The following is a 25611-nucleotide window of genomic DNA, read 5'->3' as shown; positions in this document are numbered from 1 at the left end:
ATATAATGAAAGTCTTAGGAAAATGTCACTCGGTGTTTTGTACATTAAGTCGCACCCTTGTTGGGGAGCCCACCGCAGTTCAGGCTATGAACTGTGGTGTCATGACCCCTTAACAAAAATCTTGTTAGAGGATCCAAGATATTTCATTTCAAAGCTATTTCAACCCTGCATGATCAATTTAATCTCTCTTATGTAACATTTTACCTCCGCAGTCAAGGTGAGAGTGAGCTAGGGTTAGATGATAAACAGCAGCTGTGATATTACGTTAAGAGCCGCTCTGCCTGAAGTAGGCCTTTTGGAATTAAATTATTGTATTTGATATTTAATCAAGTTTTCAAAGGCATATTGTGTTTTGAAATCCGATGTTGGTTTGTTTTCGATTTTGAACAAAAAGAATTGACCTCGAAATAAGGAAACTATTAAAGAGAATAACTATAACATCAATGATGTAGAGCTCATCCAGCATCTCACAACAAAATTTAACACAATTTTAATTTCAGCCCATAGTTGACACTGTAGTGAATTATATTGGTGACATAAACTGAGGATATTGAAATTGATGAAAAAATGACATAGAAGCCTTTTTTTTAGATCTATGAATAAATTTCATATGAATTAAGTATTAATTATTATCTAGTCAAAGTTTGTTAACTCTGTGTAGAACCTTGGTGAAGCTAATGTAGCTCTCAGATGAAACAAAAATAACCAAAATCAATCAACAAATAAGTAATTTTTGTGAGTTTTGAAAATATATGAATAAATAGCAGATTCAATGAGTTTCAAAATTCTATGTTTAAATTTTGTATCACCACCTCAAGCTATCATATAAAGCAAACAAAATTGAAATTGATCAACAAATGAAGAAGAAAAACATTTTTGATGATTTATGAATACATTTTGCATTAATTAGCATAAAAAATTTGCTACTGAAAATTTTCAAAATTCTGTGTAGAAGTTTGGTGGGCCTCATGAAGTTCTACCGGATGGAAGAAAAAATATCAAAGTCTGTCAACAAATGAGGAAGAAGAGGCATTTTCTGTGATTTCTGAATAAATTTTGCATAAATTAGCATAAGTAATTTTCTAATGAAAATTTCAAAAATCTGTGTAGACGTTTGGTGAACCTCATAAAGTTATACAAGATGGAAGAAGAAAAAAAGTAAAAAATGGTCAACAATTAGAGAAGAAAAAGCATTTTATGTGAATTTTTAAAAATATGAATAAATCAATTTCGCATAAATTAGCATAAAAATTGTTCTAGTCAAAATGTCAAAATTCTGTGTACAAGATTGGTGAACCTCATGAAGCTCTACCAGATGGAAGAAAAAAATCAAAAGCGGTCAACATATTAAAAAGAAGCATTTTATGTGAATTTTAAAAAATATGCATAAATTAATTTCGCACAAATTAGCATAAAAATTGTTCTGGTCAAAATTTCAAAATTCTGTGTAGAAGTTTAATGAACCTCATGAAGCTCTATCAGATGGAAGCAAAACAATCAAAATCGGTCAACAAATAAAGAAGAAGTAGCATTTTTTGTGAATTTTGAAAAATGCGCATAAATTAGCATATTTAATGAATTTCAAAATACTGTGTAGAAGTTTTGAATGCCTCACCTAGTGCTATCATAAAGCAAACAGAATTGAAATCGGACTTGAAATGGCGAAGTAGTAGCATTTTGAAATTGTGGACGGACGACGGACGATTTCAACTTACTGTATCACAAAAAACTGGAAAATCTAAGCTATAGTGTTCGGAGGCATATAAGACAGCAGTTGTTGTCAATCCCCTCATTAATGTTGTAGATTATTTCCTTGAAATTAAATCAGAAGATCTGGTCATATTCTTGCTTCAGCTTCATCACAACACATTGTTTATCTTATCCATATTCTCCTTTTTCATTGTCTATTTTTATCCAGTTGAGACAAGAAAGACTTTTGGCATTAAATCCATCCACTGGCTATCAGTGTTTATTGTGTCATAGTTCATCTCCAAAATATATGAAGGCAAGAAGGATACAAGGTATTATCTGTTTAATTTCATCAAAACAGTGGCATTTGGTGTCAAACCACTCTCCTCAAGTGTTGCATCCAGTTTGGTGTATGTCCTATTGGGGAATGTTGTAACTAGGATGTAGTCCGGGGATTGTGGTTTCCTGTAGTCATAAGAAAAGAGTTAGAACACAAAGGAAAAGTTACCACAATAAAGTTGTGAAATACGAGTACACCTGCGATTCAAAAGGGCAATTTCCCATAGGGATTGCAAGTTTTAACAATAAAGGGCTGATTATCTTTTGGTATTCGATATTTCATTTCAATGTTAGTAGATGTTCTCCAAGAAAATATCACTGATCACACGATAAATCGCCGTGTCTGCAAATTTCTTATATACATTCATAATGAGCTGCAATTCTGTGAGAGCAGCAAAGATGGAAACAAAGTATGGCTTTCATCGGTTGGCATTGGGTTCCAACTTACAAAATTGGTTTAAAGCACTATGGAACAGCATTTTTGGTCAATAAATAGTGACTAACTTTACATAATTGACATCATTCTGATCAAATTGTGTTACCGCGATACATCAACATATACCACGGCATATCAACATTATTCTTAAACCATTCAATATATTTTAAATAATAATAATATTCCGCATTTATATAGCGCTTAATACATCGGAACGACGTCTCTAAGCGCTTTACAGACATATTATTACCCCGGTCATCGGATCCTTGCATGCCCGCATACAATGTATGCACCTTCTCCACTCCCTGGGGAGCATTCCAACAAGAGTTCCAAGACTCAATTACTAGGCACACTACATATAGGCTTTCACATCCTACCGGGTACCCATTTAACACCTGGGTGGAGAGTGGCAAAGTGTGGATTAACGCCTTGCCAAAGGACGCTAGGCCATGGTGGGATTCGAACACACGACCCTCTGATTACAAGGCAAGAGTCAGAACCGCTACACCACGACGCCTCCACGCATTATAGATACTGCATTATTTCCATTTTATTGAAATATCATCCAGTACCAGAATTACAGGTCAATGCACATAGATTAAAAGACTTTGGTTCCCATTAAAGGATTTATGTTTAGCAATCAAGAACTTTGATGTGTTTTGTATTAAACATTTCAGTAGGCACAGTCACATATTGAAAAGTCTTCACTGATTGCCCCTGAAGGAACGCATAGTCTTCAAAATCCTACTTTTGATCTTATTGTTTTTACTGTCAATGGAACTTACCCCAGTTACAATAAGTCTTTGATACATAACTACCAATCCTCAAGAACCTTACGATCCTTAGCTTTACAAATTCTAGTTTCTAAAACATGGGGGAAAGGGCCTTATCTCATGCAGGGCTGGCCGTATGGAATTTTCTTCTAGAGTTTGAAAATCCAGACATCAGTGACCACCTGCAGGGGAAACCTGAAAACATACTTATATAAGAGTGCTTTCTTACAGACATCGACTGATTGTTTTCATTGTTAAAGTTCAAACATGTATTATATGTAAGTTTTTTTCTTCCTCTTTCTATATTGCTCTGATGTGTCTTGAGCATGTAATTAAGATGGAAAAGCACTATACACGTCTTATGTATTAAAGGACAAGTCCACCCCAACAAAAACTTGATTTGAATAAAAAGAGAAAAATTCAACAAGCATAACACTGAAAATTTCATCAAAATCGGATGTAAAATAAGAAAGTTATGACATTTCAAAGTTTCGCTTCATTTCACAAAAACAGTTATATAAACGAGCCAGCTACATCCAAATGAGAGAGTCGATGATGTCATTCACTCACTATTTCTTTTGTTTTTTATTGTTTGAAATATGAAATATTTTGATTTTATCGTCATTGTCATGTGAAATGAAGTTTCATTCCTCCCTGAACACGTGGAATTCAATTATTTTAACATTTTGTGCTTCAGGCAAGGAGGTCCCAATCTTCAAATTCATAAAAATTGAAATATTGTATAATTCAAATAATAAAAAACAAAAGAAATAGTGAGTGAGTGACATCATCAACTCTCTCATTTGGATGTAACTGGCTCGTTCATATAACTATTTTGTTAAAAATAAGCGAAACTTTGAAATGTCATAACTTTCTTATTTTACATCCGATTTTGATGAAATCTTCAGCATTGTGCTTGTCTGATTTTTCTCTATGGATTCAAATCAACATTTTTCTGAGGTGGACTTGACCTTTAATAGGAACCACATGTACCTCTGTTTATCAAGATGCATCCTGATATCCCCTATGGTGTCTGTAAATCTCAACTTCAAGATGAAAGTATGATCACCACTCTCTGATTTGACACGCAGCGTGGCGACATCACTCCTTGGGGATGACCTTGCAGAGAGCGGTCGATTAGATTGACCAGCCTTGCCTGACATAGCTCTCTCTTTAATACCCTGAACGATCGGAGTGTCCACTACTGTCACAGCATTGGGTATCGTCTCCTCCTGAAAAGAAAAATAAACATCCAAACTGTAAAAATAATATGAAGTTCTTAGAAACCAGTTATATACAATATAATATGGAATTATAATGGAAAGCGCAGGGCGGTGGAGGGACTGCCATCACAGGGTGGATACCATGCTTGTTTACAAAAGCAAGTAAATTAAAAGGGTTGTTTTCACATCTACATAGAAAAGGGTACAGAATTTGCCAAAATAAGCAAATAAGGGAATATGCTTTACATCCCTTTCATGGAAATGAAATATTTGAGGCATTATTTAGGGTAGGAAAAACAGGACAATACTTGTTAGTGTGCCATATGGAAGAGTACTCTATAGTCCATTTGACAATAGCCCCTGGGCTTTCCACATAGCCATTACTTATACTCATTAAAATCAATAAATGTCATGTACTGGCACGTTAACCAAATACTCCTGCTTACTTTGAATCAACGCTTGTAACATCAATCACATTGGAGTCAAAACCTTTCAAGCAAAAGTAACTCAAATTGGTACTCAAACTGAGTGTGTTCATTGTACCTTGTATAAAAAAAGGGTATGCCGACATAATATATTGGAATAGGTTATGAGTATCTTTGGAAAAGGACAGAGATATCCGCTGTCTACAGAACAAATCTCTTACACCTTGAATTATACTGGGCTAAAAAACCCAAAGTGCACTCATGTGTTGTATTCACTTTGGTATAACAAACCACATAGTAAACCATGATATCCTTTTCTTTTGTAAATACACACAAACCATAATGCTATAACAGGCTTACCTTGAGCAAATCAGCAACGGAAGACCTGACATCAATGACCTTACCATCTGATGATACAACAGGATGAAGCTTACCAAGGAATTGATCAACTGATAAAGGATCAACTACATGCAAAAGAAAACATAGATAAAATAAAGATCAATTTAGTTTGTCTAATCAATAAGTCAAACACATTTAAAAAGTAGTAATAATAATAACAATAATAATATAGGGTATTTGTATAGTGAACAAAACAAACTTGTTAGGTGCTCAAGGCGCTGCTATGTTACCTAGGCAAAGCTAGTCTACCAATTAAGGTGCTCACAGCTTTTTAAGAGGAATTTCTTCTTGCTCGTACACATTTATCTCACCTGGGTTGAGTGCAGCACATTGTAGATCAATTTATTGCTGGAGTAAACTTACACTATGGCTGGGGTTCGAACCCAGAACTCTCTGTTAAAAGTCACCTTCATAATCAGAAGACTATTCCACTGTGTTACAACACTAATGAACACCTACATGTAAAATGGGCTAATTACATGTATTTCAAAATCATTTATGAACTATTAATCCTCAAAAACAAAGTCGAAAGAGTGAACTTACCATAGGGTTTGTAAAGCGGAGAAAACGGGCCAACATCATGTGATATCTCATTGACTGTGCATAATAAGTAATAACTAATCTTAACCTTTTGAGATAACGACTAAAGGACAGAACAGGCAACCTCAATAATTGCACCTCAAATTCTCAACTACTATCTGGCTGTGTTTAGTACTCACAATGCAACTTTTTGTGCAGAGTAGTCTTGTGATGTAAGCCAATTATTATGTTACCCAGTCCTTATACAAGAGTAGGCCTGTATAACAGCTGTGTGAAACACTCACCTGGTGGCTTGCTTGTTTCTCTCAACTTGAGTGGTGAATGTTCCTGGCTCACTGGTGGTCCACTACTGTTCATACTGGTTGCTTTATCAAGGTTAGAGGGTACCAGTCTGGATGGTCCATCATTGCATCCACCCACAGTCAAACCAGTACCAGGAAAGAACTCACGATCTCTTTGGTCTTTAAATACAACATCTCTCTGATCATCCACCTTAGAAATACAAAGGAGAGAGAGAAAACAAAAATACAGGCCCAAAGTCACAAAGGTGTTTTGAATCCATAGTTTCAAACCATCATACAGATTTTATCTTCGATTCAGTGGATTCACAATATGGTGCGCTATCTATTGGTTGCAGCAAGCAGGCCAAATTTTAACTTTGGTGCCGACACTGCCCGCAAGCACAGGCAGCACTAAGTGCTAGAGTACTATGAATGAATGAATGAATGAATTTATTATCCAATGCAATGATAATACAAATTTTACAAGTTTACAGACAATAATTTATGAATACATAGAAAAGCAAGGATAATAGGAACCAGAAAATAGCATGGATGCTAGTCAAGTCTGGCCCCTTCTAGTCTAGATAGATAGAAACATGTTTTTAAGAATGAAAATCGTGAGTCTACTAGTACACGCTAGCAATGACTACATAACAATTTAACAAAATTAGTTAACAGTATTTACATATGAAAGATATCTAGATGATAAAAAATATAGATGGTATCAAAATTCATTTTTCCAACAGATGTTTGACAATAGCTTTACGAAAACTTGATCTTGATGGTTTCTTTCTAATTTTGGTTGGTAGCTCATTCCAAGAAGTTGTGCCTACATAGGATAAACACTCTTTTCCCAAGCTTGTCCTAACTTTTGGTACATACAGGTTATCGTCTTCCTTTTGCCTTGTATTATATCTATGTTTAATCAGTGAACAATATTGCAGCAGTGAATGTGGCAAATTTGTATTAATTAGATCGTACATAAAACTACAGATAGATAATCTATACAGTTGGTAAATGTCAAGTATCTTAAGAACCCTGAATAATGGTGCTGATCTTGTCATATATGTACTGAATGTTATCGCACGCACTGCCATTTTTTGAATTAATAATATAGAATCTAGATAACTTTTTCTAGCTCCACCCCAGACTTCAATACCATATGTGATGTGGGGCTGTATGAATGTCTTACACAGCAGAATCAAAATACTTTGTGGTACGAAGTGTCTCAGTCGATATAGAATACCAACCTTCTTGCGTATGCATAATTTAATTTTTGCAATATGATTTTTCCATGTCAAATGTTTATCAATGTCTACTCCAATAAATGTTGTAACATCTACTTCATGCACCTCTGTGTCCATGAGATGAATTTTCTCTCTTACCTTAATTGCCTGTCTCTTCCCTCTAATTAGCATATAATTTGTCTTTGACAAATTTATAGTAACTCTATTGACATTACACCAATTCAGAACTTTCTTTAGTTCTAGGGTCACTTCTCCCAGATCTATCTCAAATTTTCCAGCTTGAAATGTATGAAACAAATTGGAATCATCATCAAACAATCTAAAAGTGAAATAATTACTTGACCTTGGTAAATCATTAATATACAAGAGAAACAGAGTTGGTCCAAGAACAGACCCCTGAAGTACGCCGCAAGTTATTGGACTGTACTCAGAGAGTGCCCCATTATAAGTTACAAACTGAAATCTATCAGATAAGTAATCCATAAACCATTGAAGGGGCATACCTTCCAACCCATAGTGTTCTAATTTCTTGAACAAAATAGTATGATCTATCGTATCAAAAGCCTTTTTAAAATCAATGAAAATTCCAATTGTAACCATTCTATTGTCTATCGACTTGATAACATCATTAATCAGGTTAATTAAGGAAAGTTTTGTACTAAACTTTTTCCTAAAACCATACTGATGCTTATACAATGTTTCATTCATTTCCAAGAAGACAAGTAATCTATCATTTACTATTCTTTCTAAAATCTTTGCAAATAATGGAAGGACAGATATTGGACGATAATTACCAGGGTTATCCCTTTCACCCTTTTTGTAGATAGGTGTGACTTTGGCCACTTTCATTGAATTTGGAACTCTTCCTGTATGAAGTGAGTGATTAAAAATATGAGACAATGGTCTAGCAATAAAATCTGCTGCATCCCTTATTAACCTAGCTGGGATATTATCATGACCACATGCTTTATTTACATTCAGAGACAATAATTGACATTGGACCTCATATTCTGTAACTGGTTTAAAAGCCATTTTACCTTTACTTTTATCACAAAGATAATCCTTAAAGCTACGACCAGCAGTGTCTTCCTGTATGTTACTTGCTAATTTCGGACCCACATTTACAAAAAAGTTATTAAAAACCTGTCCGATTTCCTCTGCAGAAGAAACGTGAGTCCTCCCTCCATTGGTATCTGATTCTGAGCACAACTTTTCAACCTGTGTGACCTTTGATCTACTGTTACCACTATGGAGGAGGTCATTTATCACTTTCCAGGTCTGACCTGTGTCATTTTTATGAGTCATGAATAGGCAGCTGTAATATTCCCTTTTCACTTTTCTTAAAACATTTGTCAAGATGTTCCGAAACTTCTTATATTTTTCAACATGCTGTGGCTGGTGGTTAGATGAAATCATTTTAGAATAAAGCTTATGTTTTGTTTTGATTGATTTCAATATAGCTTTTGTTATCCATGGGTTCCTTGCCCTTTTCTTTACAACAGAACACTTCAAAATTGGGGCGTGTTTGTTACAAATGGCTCCAAAAGTTTGTAAGAATACATCATAAGCATCATTTACATTTGTCTTATTTTCAATATCACTCCATTCTTGAGCAGAGAGCTCTTCACAAAAACTGACCTGATTATAATACCTATAATTCCTCTTAAATATCTTCTGTTTGACCTTTTGCATCTTTAATTCATTTTCAAATATAACATAAATGGGAAAATGATCAGAAATATCGGTATTTATTGTACCTGAATAAACACATTTTGAAATGAAGTTTGAATACACATGATCAATCAAAGAACTTGACAAATTATTCACCCTTGTCGGAACCTTAATAAGTTGTTGAAATTGCATACATTGTAAAGCTGAAATAAAATCCTCTTCTGTATTTCCAGGGTTATTCATATTGATGTTAAAATCACCCATTAAAATGCACTTTGTTTTATCCACTTTTAAGGTTTCAAGTGCACCAAGTAAACTTTCCTGAAATTCTAATACATCTGTGTTTGGTTTTCTATAAAGTATGCCAATAAGATATGTCTGCTTTTCAAATGATGCTTCAATCCAAATGGATTCAGTATGTTTTACTTCAAAGCTGGGACTTAGTACTTTGTATGGTACAGATGAATGAATATATGCGGCAACACCTCCCCCTCTTTGAGGCGCTTTTCGACACTGAACTTCTAATGAATATCCTTGTAAACCTAACATCTGTGGAAAAGATACATTCCAAACTTCAGATAACCCAATCACATGAAATTTTGTTTGCAACGAACATTCATATAGTAATCGTAAACTATCAATATTTTTTTGTAAGGATCTTATGTTTACATGTGAAACATTTAAAGCATTTTCAGTAATCTTGTTTACCTTAACATCAAATGAACTATAATGTGACTGTGATGTTTCGACAAGTGGAATGCCTCTGGTGGTCTCACCTGCATCACACGATTCAATATAGCAGCAGTGCTGACTTTGAAAACTAATATAACTCGCACAAGATGTTCAGTGATACTTGGTTACTCTCATTTCCACGTTTTATGAACTAGACCAACACACTTACAGAGATATGATGATAATTCAACAAATACCCCCATTATGGCCAAAGTTAATTGACCTTTGACCTTGGTCATGTGACCTAAAATGCACACAGGATGTTCAGTGATACTTGATTACTCTTATGTCCAAGTTTTATGATCTAGACCAACATACTTTCAAAGTTATGATGGTGTAAGACCCAATATTACAACCCTCAACTTAAAATCCCTTTGAAATATTTCCTTCGTACTTTGATATAAACCACACTTTGATTCCTAACAACCCAAGGGTAGAAACATATATCCTTGTCATGTTTATGCCTCCCAAGTGAGATGTGTTTCCTATGGTCAATCACCCCAGTAACATGTGATTTTTATATGGTGTCCGTTATGGTCATTAATGACATTCCGACATTCCATTCTACTGTATAAAAGCCCACCCTTTTATAAGTCGGGGTTCTTTTCTCCAGGGTCCCTCTCCACCTTCGAGTGAGGTTCCAACCATTTATTATCATCACTCTCAGAATGTTCTATACTCTACTTATCATCTCTACTAGTATTAATTAAACTACGATATTTAACTATAAATGACTGGAGTGAACCGTGTTTTCTGTTTGGAGTGTGATATTGAAGTGACACTCTATACATATTGCCATCAAAGAATTATATATAATATCCATATAAAATAGAGTGTTACAATGGTAATTCAACAAATACCCCCAATTTGGCCAAAGTTCACTGACCATATTGACATTTGACCTTGATCATGTGACCTGAAACTTGCACAGGATGTTCAGTAATATTTGATTACTATTATGTTTCATGAATCAGATCCATAAACTTTCAAAGTTATGATGGTAATTCAACAGATACCCCCAATTTGGCCAAAGTTCATTGACCCTAAATGACCTTTAACCTTGATCATGTGACGTGAATGTGAAACTCATGCAGGTTGTTCAGTGATACTTGATTAACCTGATGTCCAAGTTTCATGAACTAGGTCCATAGATTTTCTAAGTTATGATGACATTTCAAAAACTTAACCTTTGGTTAAGATTTTGATGTTGATTCCCCAACATGGTCTAAGTTCATTGACCCTAAATGAACTTTGACCTTGGTCATGTGACATGAAACTCAGGAAGGGTGTTGCTGCGTATTTATCAATTCTGTGCATTCTACACTCTATGACAACATTAGAATTACAAATGACACATCATTGTAAAGAGGAATAAAACATGCTTTCCAATCAAAATCGTTTTAGGGCACACACACATTCGTACAATATTGTAACAATGTAGTAAAAATTTGAATAGTGACATAAACTTTGGGGATTTACCACAATAAAGATAGCATTCAAATCTTGACCTCTGTTATGACCATAATAAGAGATAATCTTAGTGATAAGACTAACCTTGATAGGCACACCATCAGGATATCTGGTCTGCAGTTCAGTTGGGAAATAACCTTCCATAAGATCTTCCATGCATTGCTATTACGAGAGACATTACAAAACAAAAATAAAACAAAACATGATGATGAATAAAAGTAAAGCGAATCAGCACAAAACAAATAATTTCTTATGTATTTTTTGTTACAATTATCTGGGTGTATTTCAAATTTGTTTTCTCTTCATTGAATTAATTAGCAATCCTATTCAAATCATACACAACATAAATTTACTTGATTTAATGCGTAAGAGGAAAAATAATGATATATTAGTGAAATTTGGACTGCATACCCAAAAGCAAATGCACCAAACTGAAAGTACATCAAATTACTTTACCCCGTGTAAAGCAAGTGAATATAATGCTCCTAGCACGTAGTTCAGGGTCTTGATAAGAACGGAAAGGTCTATTAAACATAAAGATTCTGTTAGCATATAGAGTAAGAGGGATACCAACCTGTGTTTCAGGTTCTTGATAAGAACGGAACGGTCCATTAAACATGAAGATCCCGTTAGCATATAGAGTAAGAGGGATACTATCAACCGTCTTGAAACGGGCTCCACTAACGGTATGCTGAATCTTCTTTTCTCCTTCTCTGGCTAAGATGTTTAATTCTTTGATATTCTTGAGGAGCAGGTCAAAGTTAGGTATGCAGTCCTCTGAAGACACCAATGATGAGCCTAAAGAGAGAAGTAAAAATAGCAGTAACAGGCTTTACATTTTAGTATTCATAGGATAAGGCCACTTTTTTTACAGGAAATAATATACATTACAGTACAAATTTGGAAAAAAAGAAAGGGATAATATTGAAGAACAAGGTCATCTAGACCAGTCAACAGGACATCAATGACTTGGACTCATTTTGCTATTGAGCCATGTTACCATGGAAACCTTGAAATTGTTTGGCTGTTGAGCCCTGTTACCATGGAAACCTTTAGATTGTTCAGCTGTTGAGCCCTGTTACGAAGGAATTTGCCATAATGGCAGAGGTACCAAAGTTTTTAGTCTTTATGACACGGACCCCATACATTCCACACCAGATTTATTATCCTTTTGGCTTCAGTCACAACTCAGTAGCACACTAAGGCCCCGCTGGAATTAAGGCATCGCCAACAATTGTTTTGGAAGTTGAGCGAGCTGTAAAAGACTTATCGGTGGCCGAGCAGTGCCCTGTCGATTACCCAATACACTAGGCCAAATCTGGATCAAATCAGGGGATCTTTTCTGTTGGCGTCTGAGCAGTGACCGACTGCAACCCACCATTTCCCAGGCGGTCATCCACTAGCCTATATCTAAGTAATCGTCCGGCTGATCTTTAAATCGCCGCAAAATCATTGACCTATCTCTGATTGGCCAGCGACTGGCTGGTGAGCGCTTGACAGCCTTTGATCAAAAAGTTCAATTTTTGACCTAAATCATTTGACGATGACTTCTCGATTAGGTCGGCACCCGGATGGCGACCACCCAGGCATCGAGTGGCGATTAAAAAGTGAGCAGTCGCCGCCGGAATTTTAACTCCGAGCTAAATCTTCAACAGCAACTGAGCAATGCCCCCCCTCCCCCGAACCAGTGGTGCCCAGAAAGCCAGCGCTCGGTGACTTTTTGCCGGGCTTTTAATGCCCACATTCATCTCTTAATAGCCCCTGGCCTCCTATCATACCTGGTCTCCAGACTTCTTGGCTCTTGATACCAGAATTAATCTCCTGATACAGTCCATCCACCTTAGCACTCTTAGGTTCATCTTCTTCATGGGTACCCCCTACCCATACCATGCCGTAATCTGATAAAAAGTCCTGTAAACAAATTCATCAAAAACCAAATATGAATGCCATTTCTATTTGAAGTTAAAACACAAACATAATCGTTTACACAACAAATGCTCTATATGTCTCTTGCATAGTGGTTCTGGCCATGAATAGTCTGAGAACATCTAAAAAAAGGATCTCTGACATTCTATCTATGCTGCTTCTGCTATGTGGGCGAGACAAAAAGCTGAACTTCAAGAAAACTCACATTATATTAATATATCATGCTTATTTTATAGCCATGTTTCTAGTCAAAACATATCCCCAAAATTACAGATACATGTAAGAGGGGGAGGGATTTGTTGTTGGAACAAATATTATTGGTCATGATTCTGAGCTCTATTCACACTCCAATTTAGTTTTAGCCAATCTAATCACTCCAACAGCATGGCATTACATGAAATCTACAATCAATTACAAAGCAAGTGTAAGTCCCCAAATCAAGTCAATGTCCTTTAATTCAATTGCAGCTAAACTTTATTGCAACTACCCACTATCCTTGATTTGGGGTCTTAAGACTGATTTAAATATGAATGCCAGTTTCTTGCAACATGCCACATGTCTGTAGCTTGCTTTTTGACTATTTTAACTGAGTTCATAGAAACTGAAACACACTCTGAATAACTGATCATTATTTGGTGACTTGTATATTGTGAGCAGGGAAACAAAATACCCTCATCAGTCAAACCAGATTTGATCATTGATACCTCCTTCTTACATTACAATTAACCAGACTTGATATGATAGAGAACAAAGACTTGATATGATAGAGAACAAAGTTTTCAGTTTTCTAAATTGCAAATATCGCAATCCCCTGTAAAATTCTTCAGACAAAATTATAAATGAGCTAAACAGTACATAATCATAATAATAGACAGTTATTTTATATCGCATAATACATTATGAAGGTATCAATGATGAATAACGTCTCTATGCGCTTCCAAAGTACTCAGACATTATTACTCCGGCTGTAGCTCAAGCAGCCTTACAGTGCTCAGTGCATTTCAAGGAATAAATTCCTGCCTGGTACCTATTCACTTCACCTAGGTTGAGTGCAGCACAATGTAGATGAATTTCTTGCTGAAGGAAACTATGCAATGGCTGGGATTTGAACCCATGACCCTCTGTTTCAAAGTCCGGAGACTAATCCACTTGGCCACAATGCTCCACTTAGACCACATTGCTATTAGACAAACTTATTTGAAAGTAACTAGAATTAGACCATGTGGGATGAAAATGGAAAATAGACAAAGCTGTCTAAGCATGTATGTACCTCCATATCTTGAATCTGTTCCTGTAAACTCTGACATTTTCTCTCCAATTCCTTCACTCTCTGCGACTCAATGTCAGGTTCATCTGTATAGATAACAGAGGTAACAAAGGAAGAATTTGACAAATGCTGATGATATAAATGAGTTTTTAAATCTCACGTCTTAATAGAAAACCATCTTTTGACATCTGTATAGATGTGTGTGTTCTTTGTGATATTGTTGTGAGCATACAGAGTATGGAAGTAATGATGCCGCATTTCTTTATTTCATGGGCATCAACGCAGAGGATTTCTTTTGAGTTTGGAGTTGGACGCTACAATAGATGCCCCCCCTCCATGAAGGCAAATATGGAAATAAATAGCTTGTTACTGATCTGGTAATCCATTCCAATCAAAACTAGATTCAGGTAATTAGAAATGCATACAATTAAGCCTCATTTACACAAAGACAAACTGACAGGAATTCAGAAGCCCTTTTTATAATAGTTGGTCAAGAGACAACACTCTACATGTACAATTGTTGGTCAACTAAAGGCCCCTATGTAAATCACTTAGCTAACTGAAAGGGGATACTTGGTTGAAATAAAACATGAACAAATAAATAAATAATAAATGAACCTCCTTGACCATGTCATACCTTTTAATCTAAATTGTGGGAATGAATCATAATAGTAGGACAGAAGAAAGCAGTGAAGAAAAATCCATAAAATGAAAGTGTGTCATAGGTTAGGCTAGAAGAGTTTCAAATGATAGCTGAAGTCAGTAGACATACAATTTCCTGTTGTACTTCCTATAGAAGCATTCATCAAATATTGATACAATGTGAGAATTTGGCTAAATATCACATAATGGTGAAACAAAGTTTGACAGGTAAAGTTATCATTAGTAGTAGTCTTAGTATTCAAAGGTATATAATGTAACATTGATAACTGGAAAAGCCAAAGACTACATGTATGTACAGTAAATGATAGAAAAAAAAATCGCTCACCTTGATACTTTTTCATCAAGCCAATCTTTTCCTCCAATATATTAATCTTCTTATCCTAGAATCAAAATAATGCACAAAAGAAAGCAAAGTCAGTGTCATAACACAGGACACAAAAGAAAGCACAGTCAGTGTCATAACACAGGACACAAAAGAAAGCACAGTCAGTGTCATAACACAGGACACAAAAGAAAGCACAGTCAGTGTCATAACACATGACACAAAAGAAAGCACAGTCAGTGTCATAACACATGACACAAAAGAAAGCACAGTCAGTGTCATAACACATGACACAAAAGAAAGCACAGTCAGTGTCATAACACATGACAAAAAAGAAAGCACAGTCAGTGTCATAACACATGACAAAAAAGAAAGCACAGTCAGTGTCATAACACAGGACACAAAAGAAAGCACAGTCAGTGTCATAACACAGGACACAAGAGAAAGCACAGTTAGTGTCATAACACATGACACAAGAGAAAGCACAGTCAGTGTCATAACACATGACACAAAAGAAAGCACAGTCAGTGTCATAACACATGACACAAAAGAAAGCATAGTCAGTGTCATAACACATGACACAAAAGAAAGCACAGTCAGTGTCATAACACAGGACACAAAAGAAAGCACAGTCAGTGTCATAACACATGACACAAAAGAAAGCACAGTCAGTGTCATAACACAGGACACAAAAGAAAGCACAGTCAGTGTCATAACACATGACACAAAAGAAAGCACAGTCAGTGTCATAACACATGACACAAAAGAAAGCACAGTCAGTGTCATAACACAGGACACAAAAGAAAGCACAGTCAGTGTCATAACACATGACACAAAAGAAAGCACAGTCAGTGTCATAACACAGGACACAAAAGAAAGCACAGTCAGTGTCATAACACAGGACACAAAAGAAAGCACAGTCAGTGTCATAACACATGACACAAAAGAAAGCACAGTCAGTGTCATAACACATGACACAAAAGAAAGCACAGTCAGTGTCATAACACATGACACAAAAGAAAGCACAGTCAGTGTCATAACACAGGACACAAGAGAAAGCACAGTCAGTGTCATAACACATGACACAAGAGAAAGCACAGTCAGTGTCATAACACATGACACAAAAGAAAGCACAGTCAGTGTCATAACACATGACACAAAAGAAAGCACAGTCAGTGTCATAACACATGACACAAAAGAAAGCACAGTCAGTGTCATAACACAGGACACAAAAGAAAGCACAGTCAGTGTCATAACACATGACACAAAAGAAAGCACAGTCAGTGTCATAACACATGACACAAAAGAAAGCACAGTCAGTGTCATAACACATGACACAAAAGAAAGCACAGTCAGTGTCATAACACATGACACAAAAGAAAGCACAGTCAGTGTCATAACACATGACACAAAAGAAAGCACAGTCAGTGTCATAACACAGGACACAAAAGAAAGCACAGTCAGTGTCATAACACATGACACAAAAGAAAGCACAGTCAGTGTCATAACACAGGACACAAAAGAAAGCACAGTCAGTGTCATAACACAGGACACAAAAGAAAGCACAGTCAGTGTCATAACACATGACACAAAAGAAAGCACAGTCAGTGTCATAACACATGACACAAAAGAAAGCACAGTCAGTGTCATAACACATGACACAAAAGAAAGCACAGTCAGTGTCATAACACATGACACAAAAGAAAGCAAAGTCAGTGTCATAACACAGGACACAAAAGAAAGCAAAGTCAGTGTCATAACACAGGACACAAAAGAAAGCACAGTCAGTGTCATAACACAGGACACAAAAGAAAGCAAAGTCAGTGTCATAACACATGACACAAATTAAAAGAAAGCACAGTCAGTGTCATAACACAGAACACAAAAGAAAGCACAGTCAGTGTCATAACACAGGACACAAAAGAAAGCACAGTCAGTGTCATAACACATGACACAAATTAAAAGAAAGCACAGTCAGTGTCATAACACAGGACACAAAAGAAAGCACAGTCAGTGTCATAACACAGGACACAAAAGAAAGCAGTGTCAAAACACATGACTTCATGAATAAAATGAAATATAAAGCATGGATGGAATAGTTTTGTGATGGCCGTGTATGTTTTCAATTGAAAAATTAACCACATGGCTGGGAGTAACAAATTTACAACAATTAGAATAATACAATGTACATGTAACAAAAATGATAATGGTTACATATTGAGAAAAAATTGTATAGCACCTTTTACAGAGGATACAAAGTAATGTTCAACCCTAACTAATCCGGGAAATTATCTCATGAGTGCCAATGTTCATCGTGATCCTGCAATCAACAACCAAGATCTGAGGTAGGGACCTCCTGGGCTAAACGTTTTCAAAATAGCCCAGGCTATATATACATGTAGGGTTAAGACATAAAGCGACATGGCTCAGTTAGTAAAACCTGTCGAAACAAAGTTTGTGGGTTTAAAATCAATCAGCAGCAGACAACTGAAGCTTCCATTGTGTGCCCTTCCCCAGTTTCAGAAACACAATCTATGTTAGAATGGAAAACACTGTATCCCTCAGATAGGATGCTCAAATAAATAATAATAATAGGCATTTATATAGCGCCATCTATCTATAAATATTCTATTCCAAGGCAAGGTGTTATTATTACCCCGGCTTTAGCTCGAGCTGCCTTTCAGGGCTCACGCATTCAAGAAATTAATCCTGCCGGGTACCCATTCACCTCACCTGGGCCAAGCGCAGCACAATGTGGATAAATTTCTTGCTGAAGGAAATTACGCCATGGCTGGGATTCGAACCCACGACCCTGTTTCAAAGCCAGAAGACTTATCCACTGGGGCACAACGTTCAACATGCCAATGCCAAACACCAATGAGCCATCACTTTCTAACGACAGATTGTCGCATCCTTTGCAAATCCGGTTTCTCTGTGTAACGTTTTTTACATTGATTTTTCAAACCCTTCTTGATCATTGAGTAAACTTTTGAACTAATGCATTGCCTCCTTGAACCAATGATCCCTGTAATTGTACCTATGGAAATCACATTTACAATCAAAGTCAAAAGGTTAATCATACGCCTACTGGAACTAGGCGATTCCTTTATAGCACAGGTCTATGACAATTACCTTATCAGTATTTAACAGGTAAATTCATTGCAGGGCATATGGGAATCACATGAGTCAATAGCAAGTCCGTCCGAGAAAAAATACTTATTTGAATCAATAGAGAAAAATCAAACGAGCATAACGCTGCAAATTTCATCAAAAAATGGATGTAAAATAAGAAAATTAGTACAGTTTTATGTTTCACTTATTTTTCCACAAAACAGTGATATGCACAACTCAGTGATATGCAAATGAGTCAGTAGATGATATCCCTCATCACTCACTATTTCTTTTGTATTGTTTGAATTATACAATATTTTATTTTTTACAGATTTGACAATAAGGACCAACTTGACTGACTCATATAGTATTAAACAATGCTAATTCCACATGTTGAGGAGGAATTAATATTTGTATCAGTTCACTTGGCAATGAGGAGAAAATTAGAATATTTCACATTTTATATCATAAAATACAAAAGAAATTGTGAGTGGATGATGTCATCAGTCTCCTTATTTGCAAATACCGACCAGGATGTGCATATACATGTAACTGCTTTGTGAAATTAAGCAAAACTTTAAAATGACATAACTTTCTTGTTCTACATTCGATTTTGATGAAGTTTTCAGTGTTAGGCTTGTTGAATTTTTCTCTTTTATTCAATTTTTTTTGTTTTGGGGTGGACTTGTCCTTTAAATTCACTGACCTTTTCAATGATTTCCTTGGCATAGTACTTGACTTGAAGCTCAAGCTTGGAAATACGGCCCATCATACTTGACATCAGATCAATATCGGAAGGAGCTAGCAAAATAAACAACAAACATTCTAATAATGATAATGTGCCAAATCCACTCTGCAGATCCACATCTACTGCAGATGTACAGCTCATGGTGCAATGAAAGAAAGAAAGAATGAAAGAAAGAAATAAAGAAAGAAGACATGAACAACAAGAATTATAAATCAAAGTAAAGTTTCACAGATAACTGAGTATTCAGTGACAATAATCAGGCATTATATGTCCCTACTCCCTAGTATTCCACTTTATAAAAAGAAACTGAGTGCACTTCTGTATTAATAAAAAAAAATTGTGATTGTCTGTGACATTATTCATAAAAGATAATAAAAGAGGAAGTTTCAAAAGTGAAAATCCTAGAAAAAAGTTAGGTTTTTACATATTCATGTACTAGTATGCTGATGAAGCTTGGGAAACACATGCTAAATGCAGCTAACAGGCTTGATTGTCTTACTTAGTTTCTTAAATTCTGCTTAGATTTTCATGATTTTTGCTGTATCTCTCATAATTCAAAATCTTGAAATTGCTCCTTCTTGAATGCCTCTGTTCTTCCTGAATTACCCAAATCACTTCTGTTTACCTTATCGCAAAAAAACTAAACAAAGGACACTAAATTATACTCACGATTTTTCTTGTCTTTCTGAGTTATCTTTGGGAGTTGATGGCCCTTATGAATTGATCCAAGATCACCCTTGTTACCTGATGAGGAGAGTCTGGATGAGGTACGGCTGAGAACATCTTCAAAGTCATCCAAGTCAGATGGAGCTATTAAACATAAAAGTTATGGCAAGAATCACTCACACGTATTGTGAGGTTAGTTTTAGTATACTAACGGTACCTCACACCATGAACCGCGTTTGGCAGTGGATTTCTAACTAGTGGGTCGCGCGTGCTGCGATCCCACTTCTGGTGTCCACAACACACAACTTCTATGGCTTGATTTTTCTGTGCGGGGCGGCATGTAATGAACCCTTGAGTGTGTAAGAATCTATCTAGCAATGAGTTTGGACAGAATCTAATACAAGACCCAGCAAAGTGTTTGTGTCTAAAATGAATGCGCCAAGTGATTCTGGGTACAAAATGTGTAACTGCTATAAAGAAATTGACAAAGACATTCTTGCCAGGTGTTAGATCTTCTTTTCTCCAAGAAATAATAACACTGTCCCATGTATGCTTATCAGTGTATGTGATCATCACAGTGACCACTTTCAGCTTATAATTATAGATTCCATTATTTCACAGAGGGTCTGTAAATGGACCAGATCTTGGCCACGTCAGACCAAAAGATGCTAAAAGAAGGGAGTTGCTCCTACCCTGTTTGGCATTCAACGATTAAAGCAACTATGATCTGGGGCTGCTCTGTGGCTGCTGGACCCACAATCAATTGGGCAATGTGAATTTTCAGAGGATTTCTATTTCAAACAATTAAATATGGATTTTCATTGAAATAATTTTCAGATCAATTTAGATCTACATGTACAATAATATGGTTACCAGCTAAGCATGTATTTTCATAACATTTCATCATAAATTCCTCATTTGCTGGAAGTACGGGCTCTTTGCTGGAGGCCTAATTATTAAAGCCAAAAATACCGCATCCACTTTGTACAATGAAGAACTGTAACTTTGAATAATTGAATCCATCAGTATTAGCAATTAACAAATCTCTGGATATAATGCAGCTTTGATACATGTATTTATATTTCCAATCATGTGTTTTTTTTTCTGCAAAACAGGGTGTGTGCTATTCTTATATTTTCAACACAAGCAGCCTTTCAGTTTCCAATGAAACTGGCAGAAACACAAACCGGTATTCTATTTATATAACACAAGTTGGTGTGAATAAAAGAGAAAAATCCAACAAGAATAACACAGAAAATTTCATCAAAATCTGATTTGAAATTTGGAAAGTCATGACATTTTAAAGTTTTGCTTAATTTCACAAAATAATTATATGCACATCCTGGTCAGTATGCAAATGATGAGACTGATGATGTCATCCACTCACTTTTTTTGGTTGTATTTTATTATAGGAAATATTCTAATTTTCTCCTCATTGTCAGGTGAAACAATGAATAATTCCTCCCTTAATACTATATGGTTCAGTAAAGTTGGTCCTCATTGTCAAATCATAAAAAATAAAATATCGTATAATTCAAACAATAAAACAACAAAAAATAAAGTGAGTGGGGGACATCATCATCTGTCTCATTTGCATGTCGCTGAGTTGTGCATATCACTGTTTTGAGAAAACTATTGGAAAACTTAAAAATGTCATAACTTTCTTATTTTACTTCCAATATTGATTAAAATTTTCAGCATTATGCTGGTTTGAATTTTCTCTATTTAGTCAATGCAAAATTTTTCTGGGGTGGACTTGACCTTTAAACAAATTTTGTTGCAAATAGAAACCTGCTTGAATCAAATATTAGCCTTATCATTACACCAGTTATAAAAAACTTCTTGCTTGAAACAAAGATTTTTTATTGCCATTATCATCATCATCACCATCATCATTATAACTTACCCAGAAAGTCAGCTGGTTGACTCCTAAATGGTACAGCCCTTTGCCTAGAAGGGATTGAGAGGGCGAGGGGGGGGGGTGGGTGTAAAAAAAAGAAGAAACACAACAGATATTTAAGAAATGACAGATATTTTGACATATTAATGGAAAACCTACTCCAAAGGAAACTTACATTTCAGGATACCACCCCCGAGAAATGGAAAGGGAGGGCCTTACTCCTTTTTTTTAGTGGATCCAGACTAGTTCAAATTGATTTTCCATTATAATTTTTTTTTTCATTATATGCAACCATACTTTGCTTATAACACATTTTTAAACTACAACACATAAAGTTCTATTACGTACACCATCTACAAGTAACAAAATTAGATATACTCACCCATGCGCTTGCTTCACACCCGGCAAAGGTGTCTTCTTGTTTTTTCTAAGACTCGATGATGGATCGCTCATTGCTCCTTAGTAGGCGGTATTTGACTAAAGATGAAAAAGAGATTTCACATTAGAGATATAGTTTTTAATAGAATTTGAAACTTGATTAAAAATAATCATTATAATGATAATTATTCACAAACACTCTTTGAATTTTAGTATTTGTTAAATAATAATTTTTATTTATAAATTGTTCTTCAAAACGGCATTTTGTAACATCGATAATCAAGGTACGTCATAACGAAGCGGTTCAAGGGTCTGACCAATTGTATTTGCTTTGTTGACAAACGGATCGAGGGATCTACACAAGATCGGTCTGGTAAGAGACCTTCAATTTTTCACCTTTTTATTCACCAATTTTTGAAACCTTCATACGCATTAAGCATATGAAGGTGTAAAAATGAATAAACTCACTAACATTAACATGATTTTTATCTTCAAAGATGGATTCCCTAGGGAAATCCATCTTTGTTTACATGTGTCTCTTATACATATATGGGAAGCGGTTCAAGGCTCCATGCTGAAGAAGTATATGTCAAAATATTTTTAAATATCATCATGGAGTCCTCAAGGCTAGTTTTTTTTTAATGAATTCTTGTTTAAAAATGAAATCAATGTCACATAAATGTTGGAAATGAAGTTGTATCCAATTTACATGATTTTGGGCTAGATGTTTTAGAAGTAGAAATATCGGGGGCAAAAATTTCAGTTCTTTTTGAGATACACGCATACAAATGGGACGCAATCCGGAAAGAGTTCCATATGCACCCCCCACCAAAAATAACGAAAGATTGTGAAGACTTCCGGTTCATTCACTTAAGATTCACTTTTTTTTTACTGTTGTTTACCTTGGTTGGGACTCGAACTCACCTTGTTTTATCTGCAGTCAAGACCTAGTCTTGAGGACGCAATGATGATGTTTTTTATATACAGTACTGTCATATACTTCTTCATCATTGACGTCTTGAATCCCTTTCCATAAAGCCTTAAGAGAACCAAGTAAATACAGATGGATTCCCCTTGGAAATCCATCTTTTTTATTAAAAATCACGTAATTGGTTGTGATTTAATTTATCTCTACACCTTTCTACACCTAATGCATAGGAAGGTAAAAAAAAGGGGAAAAACAAGTGAAAAATAAAGGTTTCTTACCAGACCAAGGTCACGTAGACCCCTCGATCCACATGTAATACCGATGTAAACAACGCAAATACAATGGCGTCGACCCTTGAACCGCTTATGTATTACGTACTTCCGATGCCCAATGCCTTTTTGAAAAACAATTTATAGATAGAAATATTATTTTACAAACAATAAAATATATTACGTGATTAGAAATAATTGACATAATACTGCTAATTATTTATAATCACGTAATATATTTTATTATTTGTAAAATAATATTTTTATCTATAAATTGTTCTTCAAAAAGGCATTGTGCATCGGAAGTACATAATACTAGGTATGTTGCAAAAAAAATAAATCTCAGAAATAAGGTGTTTTCTTCATGGCATCATTTAGGGCTCATCAAGACCTTTAACTTAACACCTCATTTATCTCAATAGCCCCAGAAATAAGAAAGTTATTGTAGTTTTAAGGTCATATAAATCGCCTATTCAATTCTTATGTATTCCTTTGTTTTTTAAACCAAAAGTTGTGATCTTAACAGGGACCAAGGTGCACTAATAGAAAATGGCAATGCCCATGCATTTACATATGGAAGTGCCCCAAAACACTCCCAAAAATAACAGCCGCCGCCGAAACAGGGATATAAAAAAACACACTTGGCGTCGGTAGATTTCATTAAAATTTCACCACAATATAGTTAAAATGTTGCTCTATCGGTATGAATACCTTTTAAAGTGGTATGAAACCTGTAAATGTGAATAGCAAGAGGTTGAAAGCAAGGCCAAAGTTCCAGTAGCACACAGAGTCCCAAGATCACCGAATGATTTTTTTTGTTCAAGTCTAGAGTGCTGCTATAAACATTCAACTACGTAAAAACAATGATGCCATGGGCAATAACCTTTCCTTGCACATGCAAAAACAATACAAAGCAATGCCCCCACAGTCGCCCTGCATTTCTAGCCAGCACACTCAATGCCTCATTCAGAATGCACCTAGAGGGCGCTTTTGCAACATACCTAGTAATACATAAGCGGTTCAAGGGTCGACGCCATTGCGTTGTTTACATCGGTATTACATGTGGATCGAGGGGTCTACACGACATCGGTCTGGTAAGAAACCTTTGTTTTTCACCTTTTTTTTAAAAACCTTCCTACGCATTTTCTAGTGTAGGCCTAGAGATAAATTAAATCACGACCAATTACGTGATTTTTAATAAAAAAGATGGATTTCCAAGGGGAATCCATCTGTATTTACTTGGTTCTCTTAAGGCTCTATGGAAAGGGATTCAAGATGTCAATGATGAAGAAGTATATGACAGTATATAAAAAACATCATCATTGCGTCCTCAAGACTAGTCAATACCTCTTCCAGCTATGCTAGCGAGAAGCACCGACACCAGAAGGAGTATCTACCAGCTGAGATTTTGACTAGTCTTGACTCACAGACCCTACTCACTAAATAAACTGATGTCTATCATGTCTATGGACAATTACACGCACTAGATTCTGCTCCAAATTTGATGGAATAAAGCCATATAATTATAAATATAAATTATGCACTTAACACTATAAATGAAGGTCTATCGTGAGACACAGAAGACATCGAGGCAGAAACAGTAACTGGACCCTAAAAAAGGAAAAGCTAGACCTCTGTCACGTTCGTTCTCGGTATCGATCAGCCATTCATTTTGTTTTCAATTTTGACAGAAGGAGAACAAACGAGACAGAACTTTTCCATTTTTTTTGAGGGTCCAGTTTGTGCCTCGAGGCTCGATGTCAGGATTCAGTCAAGTCTGTGTCTCACGATCGACCTTCAATCAATAGAAAACGCATAATTTATATTTTCCCCCTTTGAGTGTTATTACGACCCCATTCTATCCCATTTTGGAGAGCATATGTCCGCCTCGTATAACACGGACGAGTCCTGGGCTCCGGCACGCGAAGCGGGCCGGAGCTCCCTGACCCTGGGCCGGGTTATTATGTGCAGTGCAGTGCCGGTGCTTTTAGTGGCTAGTGCCTGGGCTTTTAGTTTGAAATTGGCACGTTGGAACCCGGAAAAACAAAGGAAAATGCATATTTACTTACATGAAAAATCAATGATTTCAACACTGACGTTCTGATGTTGAACAAATCAACACACGCACAAAATAAATTGGTTTAAATTCTCTTATTTTGACGGATGGCGTCTGTCTTCTCCAAGCAACGGCAGCAAATTAGGGTGTTG

The 25611-nt window shown here is 35.9% G+C and overlaps 1 protein-coding gene across 1 annotated transcript; it reads right to left on the bottom strand.

The window, feature by feature from the left end:
* Window positions 1-1638: 1638 nt before the first annotated feature.
* LOC121414293 (UBX domain-containing protein 11-like) lies at window positions 1639-25611 on the bottom strand. Its single transcript, XM_041607420.1, has 14 exons — window positions 25473-25611; window positions 22211-22305; window positions 21835-21878; window positions 19932-20072; window positions 19221-19315; window positions 15407-15461; window positions 14422-14504; window positions 13004-13136; window positions 11800-12023; window positions 11310-11387; window positions 6109-6316; window positions 5246-5349; window positions 4231-4469; window positions 1639-2154 (listed from the first exon to the last, which is right to left on the bottom strand). Exons 2-14 carry the CDS (start codon window positions 22279-22281, stop codon window positions 2025-2027), a joined length of 1605 nt encoding a protein of 534 aa, XP_041463354.1. The 5' UTR covers window positions 22282-22305; window positions 25473-25611; the 3' UTR covers window positions 1639-2024.

Source organism: Lytechinus variegatus, chromosome 4, assembly GCF_018143015.1.
Source record: "Lytechinus variegatus isolate NC3 chromosome 4, Lvar_3.0, whole genome shotgun sequence".
NCBI lineage: Eukaryota > Metazoa > Echinodermata > Echinoidea > Temnopleuroida > Toxopneustidae > Lytechinus > Lytechinus variegatus.
This window is presented reverse-complemented; position numbering and strand designations above follow the sequence as displayed.